This window comes from Orycteropus afer, unplaced genomic scaffold, assembly GCF_000298275.1.
Source record: "Orycteropus afer afer isolate SDZICR_OR568_19922 unplaced genomic scaffold, OryAfe1.0 scaffold00056, whole genome shotgun sequence".
Classification (NCBI taxonomy): Eukaryota; Metazoa; Chordata; class Mammalia; order Tubulidentata; family Orycteropodidae; genus Orycteropus; species Orycteropus afer.
In genome coordinates, this window is record NW_006921643.1 from 7,320,252 (window position 1) to 7,335,218 (window position 14,967).

The 14,967-nt window shown below is 37.2% G+C and overlaps 1 protein-coding gene across 1 annotated transcript; it reads left to right on the plus strand.

Moving 5' to 3' along the window:
• Positions 1 to 8,215: 8,215 nt before the first annotated feature.
• On the plus strand, positions 8,216 to 10,603 carry LOC103195452 (protocadherin beta-5). The gene has a single exon (XM_007939029.1). It carries the CDS (start codon positions 8,216 to 8,218, stop codon positions 10,601 to 10,603), a length of 2,388 nt encoding a protein of 795 aa, XP_007937220.1.
• Positions 10,604 to 14,967: the final 4,364 nt, after the last annotated feature.

Genomic DNA, 14,967 nt, shown 5'->3' on the forward strand with positions numbered 1-14,967 from the left:
GTATTGTATTTGGTCCAGTGAATCGCTCATTAATTTTGGCAAATCTAACTTTAATTAAATGGCCCATTAGAAGTTATGTTGCTGTCTAAATTCATACCACTATTCCAACCTATGCATGTCTCCGATAGTGTTAAATCTGTTCCTTTTTAAGCTGATATTAGTTGCACTTAATATTTTTAGTTATAATGAATATTAAGTATGTATTTTCTGCATATGTGATCTTCACTTGGAGATTCATGGTTCCATAATTATACATTACCTAAGTAGAATAAGAAAAAAAAAATTAAACAATTTCTTAAATTAGTTACTGCGTTTTATTAATAAAACATTTTATAGCTTTTAGGTAATCTTGCATTTCTACACGTTTCTGGTGGTTGTCTTTACCACATAAATATCTTTGCAAGGGTAGAGCGTTTCAAATTCTCCATAGATACCGAAGCCTTTCTTGTTAACTATGCATGGCTAAACCACCCGAATAGCCTGAACATGTAACTTAGCATATTTGTTTCTCCCAAATTTTATGTAAACATGAACTTTACTAAATATCAATATACTAAAAGTGTGACTCTTCTTCCATTGTGAGCACTATATATGGTAGATAGAATCTTACTGATTTGGTTGCTACCTACCTAGTACATTGTAAGTGCTCTCTTAAGTACTCACCAATGTCAAATTTGCAAAAATTATTGCCATCTTTCTAAATAATAATGAAGAGAAAATCTCATATAATTTGATATCCCTTTCACTAAATAAAACTCTTAATTCACTGCTTGATATACTCCTTTTTTAAAAAAATCTCATAACTTTAAATGTACCCTAAATCCTTTAAAAGAATTTAAGATTCTTCATGGCATGATGTTTCTCTTTGGTGTATAAAAATAGACATTCAAGTGAAGTTAAATGCATGAATTTCTCTTGGATTTCCTGCAGCTTCTCTCCATCTTTCAAAGGATTGTTTCTTCTGAACATTTGCTGTTCTAGAATGTTCGAGACTAATTATCAGATTATCTCAGATTTTCACTTTAAATTAAGCATAGACATGGGCAGTCTTTATCAACAAAATAATGGCTTTTTTTATTTTCAAGTTCTGTTCTTTTTCTTAAATATAGCTTTCAAGTATTTTGTGTGAAATTACTTTTTTCAAATATGCTGAAGTTGCATTTGTATGAAATAAAAATTATTTTGTCCCTGAATAAATAAGAACAATGATTAACTGAATTATAATAGTTTTATGTTGTGTTCAAAAAGTCAAGTAAGCTGATTATGTGATTTCCAACTAGCTAAATTTATACAGACCCTCTGACACTGAGTTGATTCTGACTTACAGGACCCTATAGGACAGAGTAGAACTGCCCCCATAGGGTTTAAATCTTTACAGAAGAAAACTTCCTTATCTTTCTCCCAAGGAGTAGCTGGTGGGTTAGAACCACTGGCTTTTTGGTTAGCAGCTGAACGTTTTAACCAGTTCACCAACAGAGATCCTCTGTGTGCCTAGCAAATAATCTGAGAAGCTAGACTATATGAAGAATGCAGCATCAGGATTGGAGGAAGACTCATTAAAAACCTGTGATATGCAGATGACACAACCTTGCTTGCTGAAAGTGAAGAGGACTTGAAGCACTTACTGATGAACATCAAAGACTACATTCTTCCATAGAAGCTCTGGTAGCATAGTGCCTAAGGCACTTAACTGCTAACCAGAAGGCTGGCAGTTCAAACCCACCAGCCACTCCTCAGAAGGAAGGCTGGGCGATCTACTTCTGTAGTGATACCCAAGAAGGGGTCACTATGAGTCAGGTCTGACTCAACAGCACATAACAACACAACAACAGGCTTCCATATGGATTACACTTCAACATAAGAAAACAAAAAGTCTGACCACTAGACCAATAAGCAACATCATGATAAATAGAAAAAAGATTGAAATTATCAGGGATTTCATTTTACCTGGATGCAAAATCAACATTCATGGAAGCAGCAGTCAAGAAATCAGACTTAATGCACTGGGGAAATCTGCTGCAAAAGACCTCTTAAAAGTGTTTAAGAGCAAAGATGCCACTTTGTAAACTAGGGTGTGCTTGACCCAAACAATGGTATTTTCAATTGCTTCATGTGCATGTGAAAGCTAGACAATGAATAAGGAAGACTGAAGAAGAATTAATGCCTTTGAATTGTGGTGTTGGTGAAGAAAACTGAAAGTACCATGGACTGCCAGAATAATAAACAATTATGTTGTGGAAAAAGTATTGCTGGAATGGTTCTTAGAAGGAAGAATGGCCAGACTTTGTCTCTCGTACTTTGATCATGTTGTTAGAAGGGACCGGTCCTTGGAGAAGGATATCATGGTTGGTAAAATAGAGTCAGTGAAAAAGGGGAAGACACCAAATGAGATGGATTGACGCAGTGACTGCAACAATGGGCTCAAGTGTAGCAAATATTGTGAGGATATTTCAAGACTGGCAGCTTCCTTCTATTGTACATAGGGTTGCTATGAGTTGGTGGCAAATCAACCTAGCAACAGCAACTTCATATAGATAAATTTACAGAGATTTATATAGATCACCACATTAGACTATTGATACAATATGAGCATTAAAGAGCTTACTTTATAATCCACTTATTTTTTGAAATACCAAGTATTATTCTACTATAGTTTAAGTATATATATTTTTCTCTAAACCACTATTTTTCCTAAGGGTGTAACAAAAAAAAAAAATAATAATAAAGAAGGCATACTGACTGTTCATGTTATTCTGAAAACATAGCTTTTAGTTTTCATCCAATCTCAAAATTGAAATGAGGAAGTGATAAAAGTGAGAATGGAATTAAACACAAATTTATAGACATAAATATAGGCAACTTCCATGTCTTTCTTTATTATTAGCTATTAAATTAAATGTGGCAAAGTGCCTAAGGCATTTGACTGCTAAACAGAAGGCTGGTTGTTCAAACCAACCAGCCACTCCTCAGAAGGAAGATTGGGCAATCTACTGCCATAGTCATACCACCTCAGAAACCCAAGGAGGGGTTGCTATGAGTTGGATCCGACTTGATGGCAGTTTTTTTTTTTTTAATTAAATTAAATAGCTTTTATGTTTGATGACAAGTAAGAAATCTTATAGAAGTTTTCACGAATGTATTTCAGTATCACAAAAATCAAAGTTCACTTTTTTTGTTTTATACCAGGAAACTCCAATTTGTAATCACCCAAATGAGACTGGCCAAAAAACAGAACTCACATCATAAAACATGGGTCATTTGTTATCAGTGAAGGTCCACAACCAGACGTTAGTGTAGAATCCATTGACTTTTTTAAAAAATTTAATTATAAAGATTTAGAATATATATGATCCAAATAACAAAATAATATACTTTCTGAAAACTATGTCAATTCCATTGTTGAACAAATGGAGGTCAAATGTCTTGATAATAACACCCATTTTAATCATACATATTTTCTTAAATGTTTCTATTATATGTGCATGTTTCACAATTCCTTTATTGTTTTTAGATGCAGCATTTAATTAATTTAATGCATGCTGTATGGGGAATGGAAGTTCTACTCAAAGCAATGTAGCCAACAATCTTTAAGATCTTCTCTTCCTTGACTGCCAAAGGTTACAAACATAGATTTTAAATAGTTTGAGGTTAAAAGTTATGCCCATATTTGGTGGAGCTCTGCTTCCAGGTTAAATGGATTATCTAGCAGCAGAAAACAACTATAAATTCTGGTTAAAATTCAGATATCATTTGTTTGAAATATTAGAAAGCAGATGATACAATAGGAACTGAAGAAGCTAAAGATTCCTGGAAAGGAGAATCCTTGGAGATGTGAATTGACTTCTATAGTCAATTTTACTGTGAGAAAATATGCTAAGTCTGAGAATAGAAAAAATTTCTCCTTTTAGGGACGGAGTACCCTCAATAGCTATTGGCAGATTGAGATTCCAAACTTATGGCCACTTTTCCACCTCAAGACACTGGGACAGTCCAGAGAAGATGATTAAAAACTAGGCAAAGTGAAGCTTTAATACCCTTGCTGTACTAGATTAGAATTTAAGACCTCATGGAACCTGGCTGTGGAGAATATACCAAGTTCTCTATTGAAAATTCAAGACTGCAAAGAAAGTTGATGAACAGAATGCTTCTTAGACTCAGGCCATTTTATTAGCCACAGAGAAAAATGTAAATTCTTTCTGGATGAAGATAATATCATCTGGATCCTGGACATTTTTCACATAAATATTCAGTATTCAATTAAAAAAAAAATTACTAAGCATGCACCAAAAAACCCTGGATGACATGGATAAAACCAAGAGCAAAAACAGCATGAATGACTCATGCTGTTTTTAACTGAATTAACTGACAATGATGATAAGTAAGAATGACTTATTGAGATTTGAAAATGAAAATTAATTTCAGAACTGAGAAATATTTGAAATGAAAAATGATTTATATGTTTTAAGGGCATGTTATTGTTGTTGTTATGTGCCATTGAGTCAGACCCAACTCATAGTGACCCCTCCTTGGGTTTCAGAAGTAGATTGCCCAACCTTCCTTCCAAGGAGTGGCTGGTGGGTTTAAGGGCATAGGATATATAAAAGACTACAGGATGAATGAATGAAAGGCAGATCAATATAAAATATCCAAACAGAAACACAGAGGAGAAAAAAAAAATGAAAAATAGAGAAAAGAACATTAGTGACATGTGAAACATAATAAAAATTTTTAATATATATATATGTGTGATTGGAATCCTAAACTGAAAAGAGAGGATAAGAATGGAGAATAAGCAATGTTTTAAGAGAAATGACCAAAGATTTAACAAAACTGATGAAAAACCTTCACTTCTTGAAGTACTCAGTGAAACACCATCAGGATAAATAAAAAACAAAGTACAACTAGGCACATGATAGGAAGGCAACTGAAGGTCAAAGCCAAGGAGAAAATCTCCAAAACAATCACAGGAAAATGTCACATTACATTTGTTGTTGTTAGGTGCCTTTGAGTTGGCTCCAATTCACAGTGGCCCTATGCACAACAGAAAGAAATACTTCCTGGTCATGCACCATCCTTATGATCCTTGATATACTTAAACCTATTATTGCAGCCACTGTGTCAATCCATCTTGTTGAGAGTCTTCCTCTTTTTCACTGACTCTCTACTTTACCAAGCATGATATCCTTCTCCAGGGACCGGTCCCTTCTGACAACATAACCAATGTAGGTGAGATGAAGTCTGGCCATTATGGCTTCTAAGGAGCATTCCAGCTGACATTACATTTAAAGGAGCAATGATAAGTTGAAGAGCTGACTTTTTAACATAAATTATGAAAAAGAAGACAAAGGAATATTCTCTTTAAATTCTTGAAATAAAATAACTACCAAACTACAATTCTATTACCTTATAAAAAAGGAATGAAGTTTTCAGATACACAAATACCTACACTAAACCAAAAAACAAACCAAACTCATGGCTGTAGAGTCGAATCTGACTCATAGTGACCCCTTCTTGGGTTTCTGAGGTGGCATCACTGCAGAAGTAGATTGCCCAACCTTCCTTCCAAGGAGTGTCTGGTGGGCTTGAACTGCCAGCCTTAGAAATACTAATTTGAATTAATGTGACATAGGGAAAAGAATGCTAAAAGAATAACAGAATTTCAAGAAGGAGTGAAGAACAACAGGAAAGAGAAATATAAATTAATTGTGACAGAATATTGTCAATACAGGGCAATAATAGTAGTTTCTTAAAGGGTTTTAAATGTGTACGAAATCTAAATTCATAATATCAATAACTTCAAAGGCAGAAGGGATAAATGGAGTTTACCTTTACTAAGGTTGGATTTGGTAAGGTTTTAGGCATTATTATGAAAGTGGAAAATAATAATTTGTGTTGAAAGCTTGTAAGTTAAAACCCAAACCAAAAAACCCACTGTCATCAACTTGATTCTGACTCATAGAGACCCCTGCATTGGGTTTCCAAGGCTGTAAATCTTTATGGAAGTACATTGCCTCATATTCCTCCCACAAAGAAGCTGGTAGGTTTGAACCACCAACCTTCTGGTTAGCAGCCAAATTCTTTACCCACTGCACCACCAGAGCTCTTTGTGAGTCATAGATGCAGGCTATAATCTCTTGGTTCATTGGTTGGTATGTGCTGTTGAGTCGGACCTGACTCTTAGCAACCCCTCCTTGGGTTTCTGAGGCAGTATCACTATGGAGGTAGATTGCCCCATCTTCCTTCCGAGGAGTGGCTGGTGGGTTTGAACCGCCAGCTTTCTGGTTAGCAGTCAGGTGCCTTAGGCACTAAGAATAAATAAATACCTAAAATAGTAAGTAAAGAAAACTTGATAACAAATAATTTGAAATAATCAAAAAGAAAACAAGAGCCACAAACAAAAACTAAATTAATTATTTTTAATTAGATGGTAAATATAAACAGAAAGATATAAAATATTACATACATTAAATGCAGTTAGACTAAACAGTCCAACTTAAAAAAAAATAAAACAGAGTGGGAGATGATATTTGCAATACATACATCTGAAAAAAGGACTTATGTCCAGAATATTTAAGGAAATTCTATAGAATAAGAAGAAAAGGGAATTTCCTCAAATAAAAAAATAGACAAAAGATTTGAATATGTACATAGAAAGATATCTAAATGGTCAATAAAGATGTGAAATGTGCTCAATTTAAATAATTATCATGAAATGGTAATTATAATTACAATATGACACCACCACATACTCACTCAGTGTCTAAAATGAAAAAGATAAAATCAAATGTTAACAAGGATATGGAGCAACTGGAACTCTAGTTTTGGTATAACTACTTTTGAAAACTGCTTCACAATATCTGCTAAAGCTAAGTATACATGCATAACTTAATGCACAGTAATCCCACTCCTAGGAATATATCCACCATAAATACATAAATATAACCACCAAAAGACCTGTACAAGTATGACCATAGAAGCACTAATCAGAATTTTCCCACAGTGAAAGTCCAATGTCCATTAACTGGAGAATGATAAACAAATTTTAGTGCATTCATAAAATAGAATAATATAAGCCAATGAGAGTAAAACTAATTAGAACAACATGCAGCAGATGAACTTCACGAACATAATGTTGAGTGAAAGATGCTAGACACAAAAAAAGTAAATAGAATTCAATTTATATAAAAGTTCTCCCCCAAAGAGAAAATTTATGATCATAATGCTTACCTTTAGGGGGGTAGTGACCAAACAATAGCAGGAAGGGGTTTCTTAAGTTTTGGTAATATTTTCTTTTTTTTAATATAGATTCTGCTTATATTAATGTATTTACTTGGTGAGAAGCCATTGAGTTGTACACTTAGGATTTGTGCCTTTCTGGATGTATGTGGTACTTAAAAATAAATTTAAAAGTTTTTATAAAAATTTACATCCATTATAATTTTTCTTGGCTATAATCAAATAAGAAACCCACAAAACGTAATTTATTCATGTACTCAAGAGGTACGTTTATGGAGAATACTAATTTATTCATGTACTCAAGAGGTACGTTTATGGAGAATGTTGTTGTTGTTGTTATGTGCCGTCGAGTCGGCCCCGACTCATAGCGACCCCTCCTTGGGTTTCCGAGGCAGTATCACTACGGAAGTAGGATTGCCCAACCTTCCTTCCGAGGAGTGGCTGGTGGGTTTGAACCGCCAGCCGTCTGTTAGCAGGCAAGTGTCTTAGCCACTATGCTACCAGAGCTCCCTTATGGAGAATACTAACATATAATTTTAGTTTGTTCTCAAAAATATTCTTTCATTGAAAATTCACTCAGCAAATATTTATTTAGATCTTCTAATAACAGTTGGAAATATTATGAGAAATGCTTCTGTGATTCAAAAGAATTTTGATACCTACAAGGTTTCAAGTTTGGAATGAAAAGGCAAATACTATATGTAGTATTTTAAAAAGACACCTGGTGGCGCTGCAGGCTAAGAGTGTGAATAACAGTTTGTGGATCCCCCCACCAGGCGCCATTAAGCTGGGAATCAGAACTCTAAATGCTTACTAAAAGAAAGCATGTTAGGTAAGCTCTAGGGACAGAGGTCTTCAGAGAGGGCATACCAGTGCAAATCAGAATCAGGAATATCTAATTCAAGGTTATTTAACCAAATCTTCTGGATTGATCGTATACCGAGCTGAGGAAACTGATTTTCTGGACCAGGACTGAACAATGGAGACTGCGCTAGCAAAAACGCCGCAGAACAGGCAAGTTACCTTTCTTGCTATACTGTTGCTTTTGTGGGAGGCTGACTCTGAGGCAGTTAGGTATTCCATGCCAGAAGAAACAGAAAGTGGCTCCATTGTGGCCAACCTGGCAAAAGACCTGGGACTCGGGGTGGGGGGATTGGCCACTCGGGGCGCGAGAATCCATCACAAAGAAAACAAACAGCTCTTGCAGCTTGATGTAAAGACCGGTAATTTGCTTCTATACGAAAAACTAGACCGGGAGTTGCTGTGCGGGGCGACAGAACCCTGTGTACTGCATTTCCAACTATTACTGGAAAACCCGGTGCAGTTTGTCCAAATTGAACTGCAGCTCAACGATATAAATGACCATTCCCCAGAGTTCCTAGAGAGTGAAATGCTCCTTAAAATCCCAGAGAGCGTTCAGCCAGGGACTGTGTTTCCTTTGAAAACAGCTCTGGACTCTGACATAGGTAGCAACACTGTTCAGGACTACACAATTCTCCCCAACTCCCATTTTCACGTTCTGACGCATAATCGCGGAGATGGCAGAAAATACCCGGAGCTGGTGCTGGACAAAGCCCTGGATCGGGAGGAACAGCCTGAACTCCGTTTAACCCTCACTGCCCTGGATGGGGGGGCTCCGCCCAGGTCTGGGACCACCGCAGTCCGCATTGAAGTCGTTGACATCAATGACAACGCCCCTGAGTTTTCACAGCCACTCTATGAGGCAAAGGTCCTGGAGAGCAGCCCCCTTAAATCTTTAGTTGTCGCTGTCTCTGCCCGAGATTTAGATGCAGGAACATACGGGAATGTAGCCTACTCTCTCTTCCAAGGAGATGAAGTTACGCAACCATTTGTAATAGACGAAATTACGGGAGAGATTCGTCTGAAAAGGATATTGGATTTCGAGGCAACTCGATATTATAACGTGGAAATAGTAGCCACAGATGGCGGGGGCCTTTCAGGGAAATGCACTGTAGCTGTGGAAGTGGTAGATGTGAACGACAACGCCCCCAAACTGACCATGTCTACCATCACCAGCCCTACTCCAGAAAACGCCCCGGAAACTGTAGTTGCTGTTTTCAGTGTTTCAGATCCAGACTCCGGGGACAACGGAAAGATGATTTGCTCCATCCAGGACGACCTCCCATTTCTCCTGAAACCCACATTCAAGAATTTTTACATGCTAGTGACAGAGAGGCCACTGGATAGAGAAAGCAGAGCCGAGTACAACATCACTATCACCGTCACAGACTTGGGGTCCCCAAGACTGAAAACAGAGCACAACATAACCGTGCTGGTCTCTGACGTCAATGACAACGCACCCACCTTCTCTCAAAGCTCCTACACCCTGTACATCCGGGAGAACAACAGCCCCGCCCTGTACATTGGCAGCGTCAGCGCCACAGACAGAGACTCAGGCACCAACGCCCAAGTCACCTACTCGCTACTGCCACCCCAGGACCCGCACCTACCCATTGCCTCCTTGGTCTCCATGAACGCGGACAACGGGCATCTTTTCGCTCTGAGGTCGCTGGATTACGAGGCCCTGCGAGCCTTCGAGTTCCGCATGGGCGCGGTCGACTCAGGCTCCCCGGCGCTGAGCAGCGAGGCCCTGGTGCGGGTGGTGATCTTGGACGAAAATGACAACTCGCCCTTTGTGCTGTATCCGCTGCAGAACGGCTCCGCGCCCTGCACCGAGCTGGTGCCCAGGGCGGCCGACGTGGGCTACCTGGTGACCAAGGTGGTGGCAGTGGACGGCGACTCCGGCCAGAACGCCTGGCTGTCCTACCAGCTGCTCAAGGCCACGGAGCCCGGGCTGTTCAGCGTGTGGGCGCACAATGGCGAGGTGCGCACCGCCAGGCTGCTGAGCGAGCGCGACGCGACCAAGCACAGACTCGTCGTGCTGGTGAAGGACAATGGTGAGCCGCCAATGTCGGCCACCGTCACACTACACGTGCTCCTGGTGGACGGCTTCTCGCAGCCCTACCTCCCGCTCCTGGAGGTGGCCAAGGAATTGACCCAGGCCGACTCGCTCACCGTCTACTTGGTCATTGCTTTGGCCTCGGTCTCGACCCTCTTCCTGTTCTCGGTGCTCCTGTTCGTCGCGGTGAGACTGTGCAGGAGGAACAGGGCCGCCTCTGTTGGTCGCAATCCAGTACCTGAGAGCTACTTTCCAGACCACTTGGTGGATGTCACCAACACTGGGACACTCTCCCACAGCTATCAGTATGAGATATGTCTGACAGGAGACTCCGGGACCAATGACTTCAAATTCCTGAAGCCGATTATCCCCAATCTCCCACCCCAGAGCACTAGCAAAGAAATTGATAAAAACACCACATTCCGGAATAGCTTTGGATTCAATTAGGAATTTGATCATGATACAAGTTGTTCTGGCATTTATCCTTAACTTCCCTACATATAGAGTTTGAAAGTGTCATGGAGAAGGCTATACCTGACAGAAGGTCATACCTCCACCTTCAGGTATAGTCTTGACTTTTTTTTTTTTTTTTTTTGTAATGGATTTGTCCGTTGAGCTTTCTCTTATCCAAATTTGGAAAAGTCAGTGTAGATTCATTTACATTTGTTTACATAGTGTCTATTCCAAATCGATGTATCACATTGATTCTCCTGAAAATTTTGCTCTTTTTATTGGAATTTGTCATGATGAATCATCTTAATAAATTCAAATGTTAATTGTATTTTCTCAGTATTCTGTTTCATAAAATGCTACATATATTTGATGATAAATAGCAAAATTAAGAAGTTTACATAATTTTGTTTTAGATGCTTTCCAAGGAATACATGCATACAGCAAGTTGATATGTGAGAAAGCATTATGGAGAAAGGCAACAATATCCTCCTTCCTCTTCTTCCCTAACCCTGATTCTCATTGGCTAACATTTTAAAAACAAAGTTCTTCATTGATTTACATACCTTTATGATGTTCAGCTCAATCTGTTTTCACAAAGTGAAAAAACTTGGTACCAGTAGCTTGATGAAAAAAGAAAACATTACCAGCACTTCAGATTCTACACAAATTGCCCCTTACAATCACTACAAACCCAAGTGAGGATAACAGAGATCCTCATTTTCAATATCATGGGTTAGTTATGCCTGTTTTGAATTTATATAAATGGAATATTACAGAGCATGAACTGTTTCGTGGCTGGCTTCTTTTCACATGGTACTTGTTAACTTTATCCATGATACTACTTTTAATTTTAGTGCTTTCATTCTCATTACTATACAGACTTCCAATGTCTAAATATGCCTTGGATGTATTATCCATCACACTGTAGATGAATGTTTGGGTTCGTGCAGGGTTTGCCTATTATGAACCATGCTGCTCTCCTCATTCTTGTACATATCTTTTGGCAAATGTGTATGCATTTCTGAATTGGATGCTTTCAAGGAAGTAGGAGTGATTCTATGATCTTAATTGATTTTTATTTAGGAAGTAGGAAAAACAAAATGAGTTGAAACTTTAATTGGTAAAGAAGTGACATTCAGTCATGTTAGCCAGGAAGTGGGGCTCTCTGGTCATTTTTGTGGTTTGGGCAGTGTTTTTGTTTTTATCATGTTATGCTCAAACATGATTGTGAAGTAATCTTATTTTTATCTTGCTCCATCAGAGTCACAGTAGTCCTCCTGGTGTTAGTTTTCTGGGAAAATTTTTATGTTCAATAGGAGAAGACCATTGTGAGTGCCAGGCCAATTCCTGGTTGTCAGAAACTGGTTTTCTCAAAACATTGTTCATTGCAGAGCCACATTACTTAGTGATAAATACTATATTTCCTGCTCTTTGACTCCAGTATTGTGCTTCCTGTGTCAAAGTAGAATATTCTCAAAATCAAAATCAAATAGATTCACCATTTTAGATTCTAATAGTCGGCTTTACCATATCTTTAAATATTTTCTAAGTGTCTATAATTCCATTTCCCCTACTTAAAGATCTTTATCTTTCTGCTCCCATCTGGACTGAATGATTTGTAAGCCAGTACAGGAAGTCTCAGGTTATGAACATACAACTCATGTACAACCTGTAGTTACAAGCCAATCCCTATAAAGCCTATGATATTAAAAATTTAAGGTTACATACAATGGTTCATAGTAATAAATTGGCACTACTTTAAGACATACATCAAAACATTATTATTATTATTATTACTATATTATAGATATGTTTTAGTGTATCTGGAAGTGGTGTTTCTTTAATGTTTTTTATGCTTAGAATACGCTAAGATGAACATTTGACTAACTGACATTAGATATGAACTGTACCTAACTGTTCCAACTTACATACAAATTTGACTTAAAGACAGACTTAGGAATGGAACTTGTTCATAATCCAGGAGATTCCTTTTCAAAATGTCACATCTTGTTGTCACACTTCTAAAGTAAAACAACATCAGTAAATATAATAACCTAGAACTGCCACTTAACAAGCTGTGCAAAATAATAGACTCAAAAATACCATAAACACATGAAAATGGAATCCCAAAAACTGTTCTAGTAACCCAGTAAGGTAGGAAAAAGAAAACAGATGTGCAAAAAAACAAACAGAAAGAACAGAAAACAAAAAATAAAATGGCAAACTTAAACTCTAACATATCAATAATCATATTAAATGTAAATGGCCTAAATATACTAATCAAAAGAAAGAGATTGGAGGACTGGATTAAAAATAGAAAAAGAAAAAAGAACCTGAGCCAACTGTATGCTGTCTACAAGCAAGTCACTTCAAATATAACAATATAAGCAGGTTGAAAGTAAAATAACAGAAAAATATGTTATGCAAACATTAATCGAAAGAAAGCTGGAGTGCCATCTTAATGCCATATGAAGTACACTTCAGAGTAAAGAAAATAATCAGAGACAGGGAGGGACATTGTATAAGGAAAAAGGGTCAATCCATCTGGAAGACATAGCAATTCTAAATGTGTATGCACCATACAACAGAACTACATGAAGCAAAAATTGATGGAACTGAAAGAAAAAAAGACAAATCCACAATTATAGCTACAGACTTCAACACCTCTCTCTCAACAACTGATAGAACAGCTAGTCATAAAATCAACAAGGATATAGAAGAACTCTGTAATGTCATCAGCTAACAGGATCTAATTCATACTTATTTAACTACAGAAGATACACATTCTTTTCAAATACTCACAGAATATATACAAGACAGACCACATCCTGGGACATAAAACAAACTTCGACCGATGTTAAATAACTATGCTCTCCAAACGCAATGTATTCAAACTAAAAATCAGTAACAGCAAGACACCAGGAAAATCTTCAAACATTTGGAAACCAGAAAACATGCTACTAAATAATCCATGGGTCAAAGGGGACTTTAAAAGACTTTAAGAGAATTTAAAAAGTACGTTGAACTGAATTGAAAATGAAATTACAGAATATCAAAATTTGTGGCACATAGCTAAAACAATGTTAAAAGGGAAAGTTTTTGCACTAAAATGTGTACTTGAGAAAAGAGAAAAAGTCTCAAGTCAATCATCTAAGGTTGCACCTCAAGAACTAGAAGAAGAAAACCACAGCCATCAAGTCGTTTCCCACTCATAGCGATCCCTGTTGCATTTCTGAGGTGGTCAATCTTTACAGAAGTATATTGTCCTATCCGTGGAACAGCTGGTGGGTTTGAACTGCTGACCTGGGTAGCAGCCAAAGGCCTTAAACACCACACAACCAGAGCTCCTTTAAGAACTATAAAAGTATGAGCAAATAAACCCAAAGCGAGGATAAGAAAGAAAATAATAAAAATAAACATAGAAATCAATGAAATTTGAAACAGAAAGCAATAGAGAAAAATCAATGGAAGAAAACGCTGGCTCTTTGAAAAGACCGATAAAATCGACAAACCTCTGGCAAGACTGACAAAATGTCTTTTTTATGCAATCATTTGAGATTTGAAATGTAATTTAGCCAAACATCTTTTATTTCTTATTTTCAAACTTGTAAATTACAATGGCATTAGAGGAAAGCAAATATTTGTAGGATAAAATTGAAATTCAGCTCAACTATACAGTAATTATAAGCTAACTAAAGAAAATTAAGTTTAATATACCTTACAATGTTTCATCAGTTTAATATTTCAGCTCATTGGTAAGCATCCAGCTGAATCAATCTTATACATATCCATCATTTCAGGTTGGCGTGGATGATCAGGATATGCTGGGTTTTTTTTTTTTCCCATTGTCTCATTTTCCATGTTATGTCCAGAGAAGACCAAGATTTTGCCACTCAATTATTAAAATTAAACCAAGAAATATGTTTAAGATGAATTTAGTGAATGATGGAAATATTCTATATCTTGTGGGTTACAAAGCCATATCAGTTTGTTAAAATGATAAGGTTAAGATTGTGCATTTCAATTTATGTGATCATTACCTAAAGAAAAGAACTATGTAAAAGTAATTATTGAGTGGGAGGCAGAGAGTGGAGAGAAAGGCACAGGTGAAACAAGAATGACAAGAGTTTTGTAATGTTGGGTGGTGGGTATATAGAAGTTTATGATGCTATTTTGTTTCCTTTGTGTTAGAATTTTTCCATAATAAGCTTTTAGATGATTCCTTATGTGAACACGCTTAAGAAAGCAGTTAAGTTCAACTCTACTCTGTTGTTGTTATGTGCCATCGAGTCAAACCCGACTCATAGTGACCCCTCCTTGGGTTTCCAAGGCAGTATCACTACGGAAGTAGGATTGCC

Coding starts and splice junctions, on each gene's coding strand:
- LOC103195452 (XM_007939029.1), top strand. CDS start 8,216: ATGGAGACTGCGCTAGCAAAAACGCCGCAGAACAGGCAAGTTACCTTT.